At 49.6% G+C, this 13,831-nt stretch overlaps 1 protein-coding gene across 1 annotated transcript; it reads right to left on the reverse strand.

The window, feature by feature from the left end:
* Positions 1–7,091: 7,091 nt before the first annotated feature.
* On the reverse strand, positions 7,092–8,054 carry LOC311105777 (olfactory receptor 11A1-like; the record flags this gene model as incomplete). The annotated part of the gene is made up of 1 exon (XM_084147981.1): positions 7,092–8,054. The coding sequence occupies one exon, from the start codon at positions 8,052–8,054 to the stop codon at positions 7,092–7,094; it is 963 nt and encodes a 320-aa protein (XP_084004107.1).
* Between the last annotated feature and the right edge of the window lie 5,777 nt (positions 8,055–13,831).

The raw sequence follows: 13,831 nt of genomic DNA on the forward strand, positions 1-13,831 counted from the left end.
GGCCTGTTCCTGCTCCCCGCACCAAGCCAGTGGTGCGCGTCGCCAGCCCGGTCCGGCCTGTTCCTGCTCCCCGCACCAAGACAGGGGTGCGCGTCGCCAGCCCGGTCCGGCCTGTTCCTGTCCCTCGCACCAAGTCTGTGGTGCGCGTCGCCAGCCCGGTCCGGCCTGTTCCTGACCCTCGCACCAAGCCAGTGGTGCGCGTCGTCAGCCCGGTCCGGCCTGTTCCTGCTCCCCGCACCAAGCCAGTGGTGTGCGTCGTCAGCCCGGTCCGGCCTGTTCCTGCTCCCCGCACCAAGCCAGTGGTGCGCCTCGTCAGCCCGGTCCGGTCTGTTCCTGCTCCCCGCACCAAGCCAGTGGTGCGCGTTGTCAGCCCGGTCCGGCCTGTTCCTGCTCCCCGCACCAAGCCAGTGGTGCGCGTCGTCAGCCCGGTCCGGCCCGTTCCTGCTCCCCGCACCAAGCCTATGGTGCGTTTTCCCAGTCCAGCCCGGCCTGTTCCTGCTCCCCGCACCAAATCTGTGGTGCGCGTCGCCAGCCCGGTCCGGCCTGTTCCTGCTCCCCGCACCAAGCCAGTGGTGCGCGTCGCCAGCCCGGTCCGGCCTGTTCCTGCTCCCCGCACCAAGCCTATGGTGCGTGCTCCCAGTCCAGCCCGGCCTGTTCCTGCTCCCCACACCAAGCCTGTGGTGCGCGTCGCCAGCCCGGTCCGGCCTGTTCCTGCTCCCCGCACCAAGACAGGGGTGCGCGTCGCCAGCCCGGTCCGGCCTGTTCCTGTCCCTCGCACCAAGTCTGTGGTGCGCGTCGCCAGCCCGGTCCGGCCTGTTCCTGCTCCCCGCACCAAGCCAGTGGTGCGCGTCGTCAGCCCGGTCCGGCCTGTTCCTGCTCCCCGCACCAAGCCAGTGGTGCGCGTCGTCAGCCCGGTCCGGCCTGTTCCTGCTCCCCGCACCAAGCCTGTGCTGCGCGTCGCCAGCCCGGTCTGGCCTGTTCCTGCTCCCCGCACCAAGCCAGTGGTGCACGTCGCCAGCCCGGTCCGGCCTGTTCCTGCTCCCCGCACCAAGACAGGGGTGCGCGTCGCCAGCCCGGTCCGGCCTGTTCCTGTCCCTCGCACCAAGTCTGTGGTGCGCGTCGCCAGCCCGGTCCGGCCTGTTCCTGCTCCCCGCACCAAGCCAGTGGTGCGCGTCACCAGCCCGGTCCGGCCTGTTCCTGACCCTCGCACCAAGCCAGTGGTGCGCGTCGTCAGCCCGGTCCGGCCTGTTCCTGCTCCCCGCACCAAGCCAGTGGTGTGCATCGTCAGCCCGGTCCGGCCTGTTCCTGCTCCCCGCACCAAGCCAGTGGTGCGCGTCGTCAGCCCGGTCCGGTCTGTTCCTGCTCCCCGCACCAAGCCAGTGGTGCGCGTCGTCAGCCCGGTCCGGCCTGTTCCTGCTCCCCAAACCAAGCCAGTGGTGCGCGTCGTCAGCCCGGTCCGGCCCGTTCCTGCTCCCCGCACCAAGCCTATGGTGCGTTTTCCCAGTCCAGCCCGGCCTGTTCCTGCTCCCCGCACCAAATCTGGGGTGCGCGTCGCCAGCCCGGTCCGGCCTGTTCCTGCTCCCCGCACCAAGCCAGTGGTGCGCGTCGCCAGCCCGGTCCGGCCTGTTCCTGCTCCCCGCACCAAGCCTATGGTGCGTGCTCCCAGTCCAGCCCGGCCTGTTCCTGCTCCCCACACCAAGCCTGTGGTGCGCGTCGCCAGCCGGGTCCGGCCTGTTCCTGCTCCCCGCACCAAGCCAGTGGTGCGCGTCGCCAGACCGGTCCGGCCTGTTCCTGTCCCTCGCACCAAGCCTGTGGTGCGCGTCGCCAGCCCGGTCCCGCCTGTTCCTGCTCCCCGCACCAAGCCAGTGGTGCGCGTCGCCAGCCCGTTCCGGCCTGTTCCTGACCCTCGCACCAAGCCAGTGGTGCGCGTCGTCAGCCCGGTCCAGCCTGTTCCTGCTCCCCGCGCCAAGCCAGTGGTGCGCGTCGTCAGCCCGGTCCGGCCTGTTCCTGCTCCCCGCACCAAGCCAGTGGTGCGCGTCGTCAGCCCGGTCCGGCCCGTTCCTGCTCCCCGCATCAAGCCAGTGGTGCGCGTCGTCAGACCGGTCCGGCCCGTTTCTGCTCCCCGCATCAAGCCATTGGTGCGCGTCGTCAGTCCGGCACGGCCCGTCAGCTGCTCCACTCCGGAGCCAGACCAATCCGCTCCACCGGGGTCCGGTCCAACTCCAGTCAGCGGATCCACTCCGGAGCCAGAGCAATCCGCTCCACCGGTGTCCAGTCCAGCTCCGGCCAGCGGGACCAGACCAGGGGCGCAATGGGGGGGTGGAGAGAGAATGGTGGTCACGCCCGGAGCCGGATCCGCCTCCGAGGCGGAATGCCCACCTGGCCCCTACCCTGTTGTGTTTGGTTGGCGCGGTCGCAGTCCGCGCCTTTGGGGGGGGGGTACTGTCACGCCCTGGCTCTGGGGACTCTTAAATGTTGAGCCAGGGTGTGGATTTTCTTTGTTATATTTTCTATGTTGTGTTTTCTAGATCGTGTAGATCTATGTTGGCCAGGGTGGTTCCCAATCAGAGGCAGCTGTAGCTCGTTGTCTCTGATTGGGGACCATACTTAGGCAGCCTTTTGGCATGTTAGGTTGTGGGATCTTGTTCCATTAAGGTTTGTGTTGTAACCTAGGACTTCACGTATCGTTTGTTTGTTGTTTTGGTTCGTGTGTGTACTTAATAAAAATGTACGCTTATCATGCTGCGCCTTGGTCCGTCTCATCATCAGTCAACGATCGTGACAGTATTGCTGTCCATCAATGATTCCCAACTAAATGTAATGAGGTTGAGCAACTTTTATATATGTTGCTCTAAGAGTTCCTTCCCTCTGTGTGTGTGTGTGCGCGTGCGTGTTAGTAAGCCATGAACAAAAACGTTTATTGAATAAATGTACCATTGCTTCTTGCATCATTAAAGGATCAATTTAATTTTAGAATACTTCATGGTCGAATTGCTGCAAAGAAACCACTACTAAAGGACACCCATAAGAAGAAGAGACTTGCTTGGGCCAAGAAACACGAGCAATGAACATTAGACCGGAGGAAATCTGTCCTTTGGTCTGATGAGTCCAAATTTGAGATTTTTGGTTCCAACCGCCGTGTCTTTGTGAGAGGCAGAGTAGGTGAATGGATGATCTCTGCATGTGTGGTTCCCACTGTGAAGCGTGGAGGAGGAGGTATGATATGGGGGTGCTTTGCTGGTGACACTGTCAGTGATTTATTTAGAATTCAAGCCACACTTAACTTTTCAGATCTGCAGCCAGATAATGAAACCTCTGCGCCACCAAGGGATAGCTGTGGTATTGCAGGGTTTTTTCAGTCTATGTACAGTGCTGTGAAAAATTATTTGCCCCCTTTCTAATTTTCTCCACTTTTGCATATCTGTGATACTGAATGTTATCAGATCTTCAACCAAAACCTAATATTAGAAAAAGGGAACATAAATGAACAAATAACACAACAATTACCCACAACAATTGCCCACTTACACTCAATGAACTGCTCGTTTCAAATCCTGCCACAACATCTCAATTGGGATTAGGTCTGGACTTTGACTAGGCCATTCCAAAACTGTGCTAAAGGTGGCACAACCAGTTATTGAGTGTAAGGGGGCAATTACTTTTTCACACAGGGGAATTGGGTGTTGCATAACTTTGTTTATGAAATAAATGAAATAAATGTGTAATTGTTGTGTTATTTGTTCACTTATGTTCCCTTTATATAATATTAGGTTTTGGTTGAAGATCTGATAACATTCAGTATCCCAAATATGCAAAAGTAGAGAAAATTAGAAAGGGGGCAAATACTTTTTCACAGCACTTTATACTGAACAAGAATATAAATGCAACATATAAAGTGTTGGTCCCATGTTTCATGAGCTGAAATAAAAGATCCCAGAAATGTTCCATACGCACAAAACGCTTATTTCTATCAAACTGTGTGCACAAATTTGTTTACATCCCTGTTAGTGAGCATTTCTCCTTTGCCAATATAATCCATACAGCTAACAGGTGTGGCATATCAAGAAGCTGATTAAACAGCACGATCATTCACAGGTGCACCCGATGCTGGGGACAATAAAAGGCCACTCTAAAATGTGCAGTTTTGTCACATAACACAATGCCACAGATGTCTCAAGTTTTAAGGGAGCGTGCAATTTTCATGCTGACTGCAGGAATATCCACCAAAGCTGTTGCCAGAGAATTGAATGTTCATTTCTTTACCATAAGCCGCCTCCAATGTCGTTTTAGAGAATTTGGCAGCACGTCCAACCAGCCTAACAACTGCAGACCACGTGTAACCACGCCAGCCCAGGACCTCCACATCCGGCTTCTTCACCTGCGGGATCGTCTGAGACCTGCCACCCGGACAGCTGATGAAACTGGAATTAAATATAATGGAGTGAATGGAACGGTATCAAACACATGATGTGTTTGATACCATTCCATTTACTCCATTCCAGCCATTATTATGAGCCATTCTCCCCTCAGCAGCCTCCACTGGTTTGCAGAATTTCTGCACACACTGTCAGAAACTGTCTCAGGGAAGCTCATCTGCGTGCTCGTCGTCCTCACCAGGGTCTTGACCTGACTGCAGTTCAGTGTAGTAACCGACTTCAGTGGGCAAATGCTCACCTTCGATGGCCACTGGCACGCTGGAGAAGTGTGCTCTTCACAGATTAATCCTGTACCGGGCAGATGGCGAGCGACGCTCTGGCGTCTGGGCGAGCGGTTTGCTGATGTCAACGTTGTGAACAGAGCTCCCAATGGTTGCAGTGGGGTTATGGTATGGGCAGGCATAAGTTACAGGCAATTAAAATTACATTTTATCTATGGCAATTTTAATGCACAAAGATACCGTGACAAGAGCCTGAGGCCTATTGTCGTGCCATTCATCCGCCGCCATCATCTAATGTTTCAGCGTGATAATGCACGGCCCCATGTCGCAAGGATCTGTACACAATTCCTGGAAGCTGAAAATGTCCCAGTTCTTCCATGGCCTGCACACTCACCAGACATGTCACCCACTGAGCATGTTTGGGATACTCTGGATCAACGTGTACAAGAGCGTGTTCCAGTTCCCGCCAATTTCGAGAAACTTCACACAGCCATTGAAGAGGAGTGGGCCACATTCCACAGGTACTAATCAACAGCCTGATGAACTCTATGTGAAGGAGATATGACGCTCTGCATGAGGCAAATGGTGGTCACACCAGATACTGACTGGTTCTGATCCATGCCCATACCATTTTTTTTAAAGGAATCTGTGACCAACAGATGTATATTCGTATTCCCAGTCATGTGAACTCCATAGATTAGGGTCTAATGAATTTATTTCAATTGACTGATTTCCTTATATGGACTGTAACTCAGTCAAATTGTTGCATGTTGAATAAAAAAAAAAAAAATGTGTATTTTTGGGGGGAACAAATAGTTACTTTGGGAGGTGACTACAACTACACTGAACAAAAACATATATTTGCAACTCAATATTAGGAAGGTGTTAATGTTTTGTAGAATCAGTGTATTTTCATAATGAGAGACATAAGGTAATACAGTAACACTTTACATCATGTTCTTATACATGTGTAGTAACTTTGATTATTACAATAGCAACATTGTTACCTAGGACTTTGTAAATTGGTTTATAATTGCATAATAATGTTATTACATAAGTTGGAATAAGGAACAGTCACTATTCCTGTTGTTCACAGGAGTTACAAAAACTCAGCTCATTGCTATGCAATGAAAATGCAATTATCAAAGTATTATGTAACAACATACTAATAAAATGTTGCTCCAAAAATAATTACAGTTTTATTACACAGGCAAAAGAACAGTTCAATGTTAAGTGTAGCTGAGAATACTAACAGTAACAAAATATGGCTATTAAGTGTTGAAATGGCACCCTTTTATCTTTAAAGGATGGATGGAATACATTGACCCTTACTGGATTATTTGGGTCAAACATATCTCACAGTGACCCTGGACAAACAAGATGCCTTACCTCAAAAAAGGTATCTGGCCATCTGTCAGCTAGCTAGCACACAGATATCATGTTACATTAAACAGTTGGCCGTCAGATAACATGACATGCATTCAGATTTATGACCGAATTTGTTTGTTTTCATTTTACAGTATTTCCCGAGATGTATCTTTCAAAATGTCAAACAATCATCATGCTTGTACTGTATGTACCGTACAGGCCCATTTTCCATTAGTGATGGATGTAATGGTGCCATGTCGGCTATAAGTTGGCCTTATCTTTTACACATTTACATCACATTTATTCACTGTTGTCAATCAATCCAGACGGTTTTGTATGTCTTGATTTGTTAGATACTTGGATAAGGCAGAAGTGTCAATTTAAGTAATGAAGAGGAAGTCATGAACTTCTTGTTTTTATTTATTTAACTACAACTACTACTACTACTACTACTACTAATAATAATAATATACAACATTTGTAAAGTGCTTTTCATTACAAGAATGATCTCAAAGTGCATAGAATAAAAGATGAACTAAAAACATTTTGAAAAAATAATATTGATTTATAACCATATCATGAACCAATCAAAGTCAAGGAGGAAGGGAAGGCCAGCCGATAAAGATACATCTTAAGGCCTGATTTAAAGCCCCAACTGTCTGAGGAGCCCTGAGATTGTCAGGAAGGAAGTTCCAAAGATGTGGTGCTTGGGAGGAAAATAAACAGTCCTCCATTCTGTGGAGCCAGGTCCTGGGTGCATGGAGCAGTTTGGCGTGGCTTGAACTTAGGGTGCGTGGAGGTTCATAGGGGAGAGTAGGTCTGATAGGTAGGAGGGTTTGATGCCATTTAGGGCTTTGTACACAAGGATCATTTTAAGTCAATTCTTTGAGAGACATGGAACCAATGGAGATCAGCAAGTGAATAGATGGTAAATGACAATATTTCACAAATTAGCAAATTATTTCTGCCGTCCTCACCCCCATTCATTATTGCAACTAGCCTATAAGTAACAAAACACACAAGTCAACAATACAAAAATCTAACAATCAGGACAGAAAAGGTCACACTAATGTTTGGTTAATCTTTTAGGGTAGAGACCTACAGGTAGTATGTTTTTAAAAGCCTGTCTGATTTTAGCCATCCTAACTCCATACACGATAGGATTAAAAAGTGGCTGGCACATCAGAAAGTACACTGATAAAATAGTGTGAAGCACAGTTGGAACATTTCTCATAGGCCTATCAAATCTACTCTGGAGCAGAGTTAAGAAACAGCCGAAAGCGAAGTTGAGCATTGAGGCCAGATGAGGAAAACAGGTGCTGAAAGCTTTCTGTCTGGCGTCGATGGAAGATTTCAAACAAATAGTCAGAATCTTAATATAAGAGGACAGAATAGTAATTAAAGTGACAACGACAGTCAACACAATTCCACAGAGTCCATAGATGTTATTAACTGTCGTGTCTGAAGTTGAACAGGCAAGTTTCACTACCAGGTAGTTGTCACAATATACTTTGTCTATAACATTTCCACACAATTGCAAACGAATAGTTAAAGACAGTGTTGTGGTAATTGTTACAAAAGGGTACAACCATATTACACAAATTAAAATACACACCCTGTTGGGTGTCATGATGACGTTATACTGTAGTGGGTAACATATAGCAAGGTACCTGTCATAGGACATGACTGCTAAATTGCTGAATTCAATAGATGCATATGTGTATATGCAAAAGATCTGTAGGTAACAGTACACAGTGGAAACTGCATGGACATCTGTAACCAAATGAGTCATAAGAGCAGGAAACAAAGCAGTGCTACCATACAACTCATTCACAAACAAACTGCACAGAAACAGATACATGGGTTCATGAAGGCTTCTCTCCATACATATAACCACAATAAGCACTGTGTTCGCAAAAACTATGGAGACGTATAACACAGTTACTAAAATGAAATACAAGTACTTTAAGTGTCCACTATCACTATATCCAGCTAGTATAAATGACGTGAATTGCGTTGAGTTCTCCATTTTCCTAATAGTACCTATAGAAGTATTTGTAGATATATTTGCTTTACAAGACAAGGATAACAGTGTCTATTAGGTGAAACTATCAATTTCTTATTGACATCGCATAATTGCATCATTCTTAGAATTGCCATCAATTATCAAGACTGTTTTCATTATTGCAACAGTATTACTCTTCAAAGTGATTCCATAGGCATCACCATGGAAAAAAAGTGTTACCTGTGGCTGTAATGGACATTGAGTAGACCATACAGCTAAATAATTTATCCCTAGAGTAGTTCAATAATTTTCATATTTTTGACACTCAGTTTACCAGTCTTTCCTCTACTGTTACACTTACAAACACTCCAATCATAGTGTGAGAATCAAACAGGAAGCGAGTCGTGCAGAGATGTGGTGTGGTAACACTCATCATAAATCACAAACATCTCCCCACCAGAGACCAGGGTTCAATCCCTGTGTCCATGTTTCTCCCACTTGCCTGTGTCCCACTTTGATTTTCTTACTGTCTGAAAAAATAATCAAAACACCAATACAAATATATACATACATATACATATATTTTAAAACAGTATGTAAGTCTATATCACCTGGTATCTTTCTTCAGACTGCTGTGGTGTAGACATAGGTCTACTGTATGTTGTGTCAGTGGGCTATTCCACATAAACTACTGTCACATCACTGACCTTTTATACCTTTTAAAGGAAGAACAAAAACTGTATACAGCAGTGTGTTTACTTGAACTCCAATGACACCAACAATTAAATTGTCATGGTTTGACTCTCAGCCTCCCGTGGGTGGTTAGGTTAGTGCAGTGCCAGCTCAGCCAGTAAGTGACATAATTCCCCCCGTCCCCCCTGGCAACCAAAAAACAACTGCTAAATGTTCTCCCTGCCCCACTGCAAAATGTGCATAACTGCACATTTCTCTCATGAACAATAATACCTGAAAATACAAAGGGATCAACAACATTGCATTCACTCTATATTACTGTATGACAAAGTGAAAAGAAAGAAGCCTGTGTTAAAAAATCCACTCCAAACCATCCATTCTGTTTGCAACAAGGCTGTTAAGTAATACCGCAAGACAACATAGCAAATAAATGAATGTTTTCGCCTAAATTAAAAACTACAGGGTTGGGTCAAATATAACACAACAGAGTGAAACACTATTTTCAATTGTGTTATGGGTATGCTTGTCATCAGAATGGACTGGGGAGTTTGTCATGATCAAAATAAATATGAAAGGAGCAAAGCCCAGGTAAAAAGATAGAGGAAACCCCACTTCAGTCTTCTGAAAACCTAACCCTGAGATCGTTTTATTTTTCAGTTTAACTTTTAATACCAAAGACACACAATAATGGCTTTCCAATAGCGGTTTAGTGTTCCTGAGTGGTATAGTCTCAGTCCTGACTGACATTTTGCTTGAAAATCAGAGACAAGGTTTGAGTATTGCTGTCCATCAATGATTCCCAACGAAATGTAATGAGGTTGAGCAACTTTTATATATGTTGCTCTAAGAGTTCCTTCCCTCTGTGTGTGTGTGTGTGTGCGTGTTAGTAAGCCATGAACAAAAACGTTTATTAAATAAATGTACCATTGCTTCTTGCATCATTAAAGGATCAATTTAATTTTAGAATACTTCATGGTCGAATTGCTGCAAAGAAACCACTACTAAAGGACACCCATAAGAAGAAGAGACTTGCTTGGGCCAAGAAACACGAGCAATGAACATTCGACCGGAGGAAATCTGTCCTTTGGTCTGATGAGTCCAAATGTTAGATTTTTGGTTCCAACCGCCGTGTCTTTGTGAGAGGCAGAGTAGGTGAACGGATGATCTCCGCATGTGTGGTTCCCACTGTGAAGCGTGGAGGAGGAGGTATGATATGGGGGGTGCTTTGCTGGTGACACTGTCAGTGATTTATTTAGAATTCAAGGCACACTTAACCATTATGTCTACCACAGCGATACGCCATCCCATCTGGTAGGGCTATTTGACCAAGAAGGAGAGTGATGGAGTGCTGCATCAGATGACCTGGCCTCCACAATCCCCCTACTTCAACCCAATTCAGATGGTTTGGGATGAGTTGGACCGCAGAGTGACGGAAAAACAGCCAACAGGTGCTCAGCATACAGTGGGGAGAACAAGTATTTGATACACTGCCGATTTTGCAGGTTTTCCTACTTACAAAGCATGTAGCGGTCTGTAATTTTTATCATAGGTACACTTCAACTGTGAGAGACGGAATCTAAAACAAAGATCCAGAAAATCACATTGTATGATTTTTAAGTACAGTGGGGAAAAAAAGTATTTAGTCAGCCACCAATTGTGCAAGTTCTCCCACTTAAAAATATGAGAGAGGCCTGTAATTTTCATCATAGGTACATGTCAACTATGACAGACAAAATGAGAAAATCACATTGTAGGATTTTTAATGAATTTATTTGCAAATTATGGTGGAAAATAAGTATTTGGTCACCTACAAACAAGCAAGATTTCTGGCTCTCACAGACCTGTAACTTCTTCTTTAAGAGGCTCCTCTGTCCTCCACTCGTTACCTGTATTAATGGCACCTGTTTGAACTTGTTATCAGTATAAAAGACACCTGTCCACAACCTCAAACAGTCACACTCCAAACTCCACTATGGCCAAGACCAAAGAGCTGTCAAAGGACACCAGAAACAAAATTGTAGACCTGCATCAGGCTGGGAAGACTGAATCTGCAATAGGTAAGCAGCTTGGTTTGAAGAAATCAACTGTGGGAGCAATTATTAGGAAATGGAAGACATTTAAGACACACAATAAATTTCATTCAACAACATTGCATTCGCTCCATATTACTGTATGACAAAGTGAAAAGAAAGAAGCCTGTGTTAAAAAATCCACTCCAAACCATCCATTCTGTTTGCAACAAGGCTGTTAAGTAATACCGCAAGACAACATAGCAAATAAATGAATGTTTTCACCTAAATTAAAAACTACAGAGTTGGGTCAAATATAACACAACAGAGTGAAACACTATTTTCAATTGTGTTATGGGTATGCTTGTCATCAGAATGGACTGGGGAGTTTGTCAGGATAGAAAAGATAGAGGAAACCCCACTTCAGTCTTCTGAATACCTAACCCTGAGATCGTTTTATTTTTCAGTTTAACTTTTAATACCAAAGACACACAAGAATGGCTTTCCAATAGCGGTTTAGTGTTCCTGAGTGGTATAGTCTCAGTCCTGACTGACATTTTGCTTGCAAATCAGAGACAAGGTTTAAGTATTTGTCACGCCCTGGCTCTGGGGACTCTTAAATGTTGAGCCAGGGTGTGGATTTTCTTTGTTATATTTTCTATGTTGTGTTTTCTAGATCGTGTAGATCTATGTTGGCCAGGGTGGTTCCCAATCAGAGGCAGCTGTAGCTCGTTGTCTCTGATTGGGGAAAATACTTAGGCAGCCTTTTGGCATGTTAGGTTGTGGGATCTTGTTCCGTTAAGGTTTGTGTTGTAACCTAGGACTTCACGTATCGTTTGTTTGTTGTTTTGGTTCGTGTGTGTACTTAATAAAAATGTACGCTTATCACGCTGCGCTGCGCCTTGGTCCGTCTCATCATCAGTCAACGATCGTGACAGAAGATCCCACCTTAAGAGGACCAAGCAGCGTGCCCAGGAGGAGAAGATGGCGATGTCACAGGTGGGCAAATGGTGGTCTTGGGAGGAGATATTCATGGGGAAAGGGCCATGGGCAAAGGTGAATGCCCAGGCAGGAGAGGAGACTGTGGAGGCGCGCTACAGAGAGGAGCAGCGGCAACGCAGAGGGTACCGGCTGAGGAGGAAGCCCGAGAGACAGCCCCAATATTATTTTTTTGGGGGGGGCTAAAAGGGCAGGCTCCGTGTTATGCGGAGCCACGTACTGTGCCGCGAGTGTTCCGGCACAGTCCTGTACGTCCTGTGCTAGCACCACGCACGTGTCGTGCTAAGGTGGGCATGCAGCCAGGACGGGGTGTGCCGGCTCAACGCTCGTGGCCTCCAGTACCCCTCCTCGGTCCCGTATATCCTGCGCCAGTGCCACGTGCTGTAGCGCCAGTACGAGTGCACAGCCCTCTACGTGTTGTGCTGATGCCTCACACATATTGTGTGGAAGTAGGCATTCAGCCAGGACGGGTTGTGTCAGCTCTCCGCTCCAGACCTCCAGTCCGCCTCCACAGTCCGGCCCGGCCCGTTCCGGCTCCCCACACCAAGCCTATGGTGCGTGTTCCCAGTCCAGCCCGGCCTGTTCCTGCTCCCCGCACCAAGCCTGTGGTGCGCGTCGCCAGCCTGGTCCGGCTTGTTCCTGCTCCCCGCACCAAGCCAGTGGTGCGCGTCGCCAGCCCGGTCCGGCCTGTTCCTGCTCCCCGCACCAAGCCTATGGTGCGTGCTCCCAGTCCAGCCTGGCCTGTTCCTGCTCCCCGCACCAAGCCTGTGCTGCGCGTCGCCAGCCCGGTCCGGCCTGTTCCTGCTCCCCGCACCAAGCCAGTGGTGCGCGTCGCCAGCCCGGTCCGGCCTGTTCCTGCTCCCCGCACCAAGACAGGGGTGCGCGTCGCCAGCCCGGTCCGGCCTGTTCCTGTCCCTCGCACCAAGTCTGTGGTGCGCGTCGCCAGTCCGGTCCGGCCTGTTCCTGCTCCCCGCACCAAGCCAGTGGTGTGCGTCGTCAGCCCGGTCCGGCCTGTTCCTGCTCCCCGCACCAAGCCAGTGGTGCGCGTCGTCAGCCCGGTCCGGTCTGTTCCTGCTCCCCGCACCAAGCCAGTGGTGCGCGTCGTCAGCCCGGTCCGGCCTGTTCCTGCTCCCCGCACCAAGCCAGTGGTGCGCGTCGTCAGCCCGGTCCGGCCCGTTCCTGCTCCCCGCACCAAGCCTATGGTGCGTTTTCCCAGTCCAGCCCGGCCTGTTCCTCCTCCCCGCACCAAATCTGTGGTGCGCGTCGCCAGCCCGGTCCGGCCTGTTCCTGCTCCCCGCACCAAGCCAGTGGTGCGCGTCGCCAGCCCGGTCCGGCCTGTTCCTGCTCCCCGCACCAAGCCTATGGTGCGTGCTCCCAGTCTAGCCCGGCCTGTTCCTGCTCCCCACACCAAGCCTGTGGTGCGCGTCGCCAGCCGGGTCCGGCCTGTTCCTGCTCCCCGCACCAAGACAGTGGTGCGCGTCGCCAGACCGGTCCGGCCTGTTCCTGTCCCTCGCACCAAGCCTGTGGTGCGCGTCGCCAGCCCGGTCCCGCCTGTTCCTGCTCCCCGCACCAAGCCAGTGGTGCGCGTCGCCAGCCCGTTCCGGCCTGTTCCTGACCCTCGCACCAAGCCAGTGGTGCGCGTCGTCAGCCCGGTCCGGCCTGTTCCTGCTCCCCGCACCAAGCCAGTGGTGCGCGTCGTCAGCCCGGTCCGGCCCGTTCCTGCTCCCCGCACCAAGCCAGTGGTGCGCGTCGTCAGACCGGTCTGGCCCGTTTCTGCTCCCCGCATCAAGCCATTGGTGCGCGTCGTCAGTCCGGCACGGCCCGTCAGCTGCTCCACTCCGGAGCCAGACCAATCCGCTCCACCGGGGTCCGGTCCAACTCCAGTCAGCGGATCCACTCCGGAGCCAGAGCAATCCGCTCCACCGGTGTCCAGTCCAGCTCCGGCCAGCGGGACCAGACCAGGGGCGCAATGGGGGGGTGGAGAGAGAATGGTGGTCACGCCCGGAGCCCGATCCGCCTCCGAGGCGGAATGCCCACCTGGCCCCTACCCTGTTGTGTTTGGTTGGCGCGGTCGCAGTCCGCGCCTTTGGGGGGGGGTAC

The sequence above is a fragment of the Coregonus lavaretus genome (assembly GCF_964263955.1).
Source record: "Coregonus lavaretus genome assembly, chromosome: 30".
NCBI lineage: Eukaryota > Metazoa > Chordata > Actinopteri > Salmoniformes > Salmonidae > Coregonus > Coregonus lavaretus.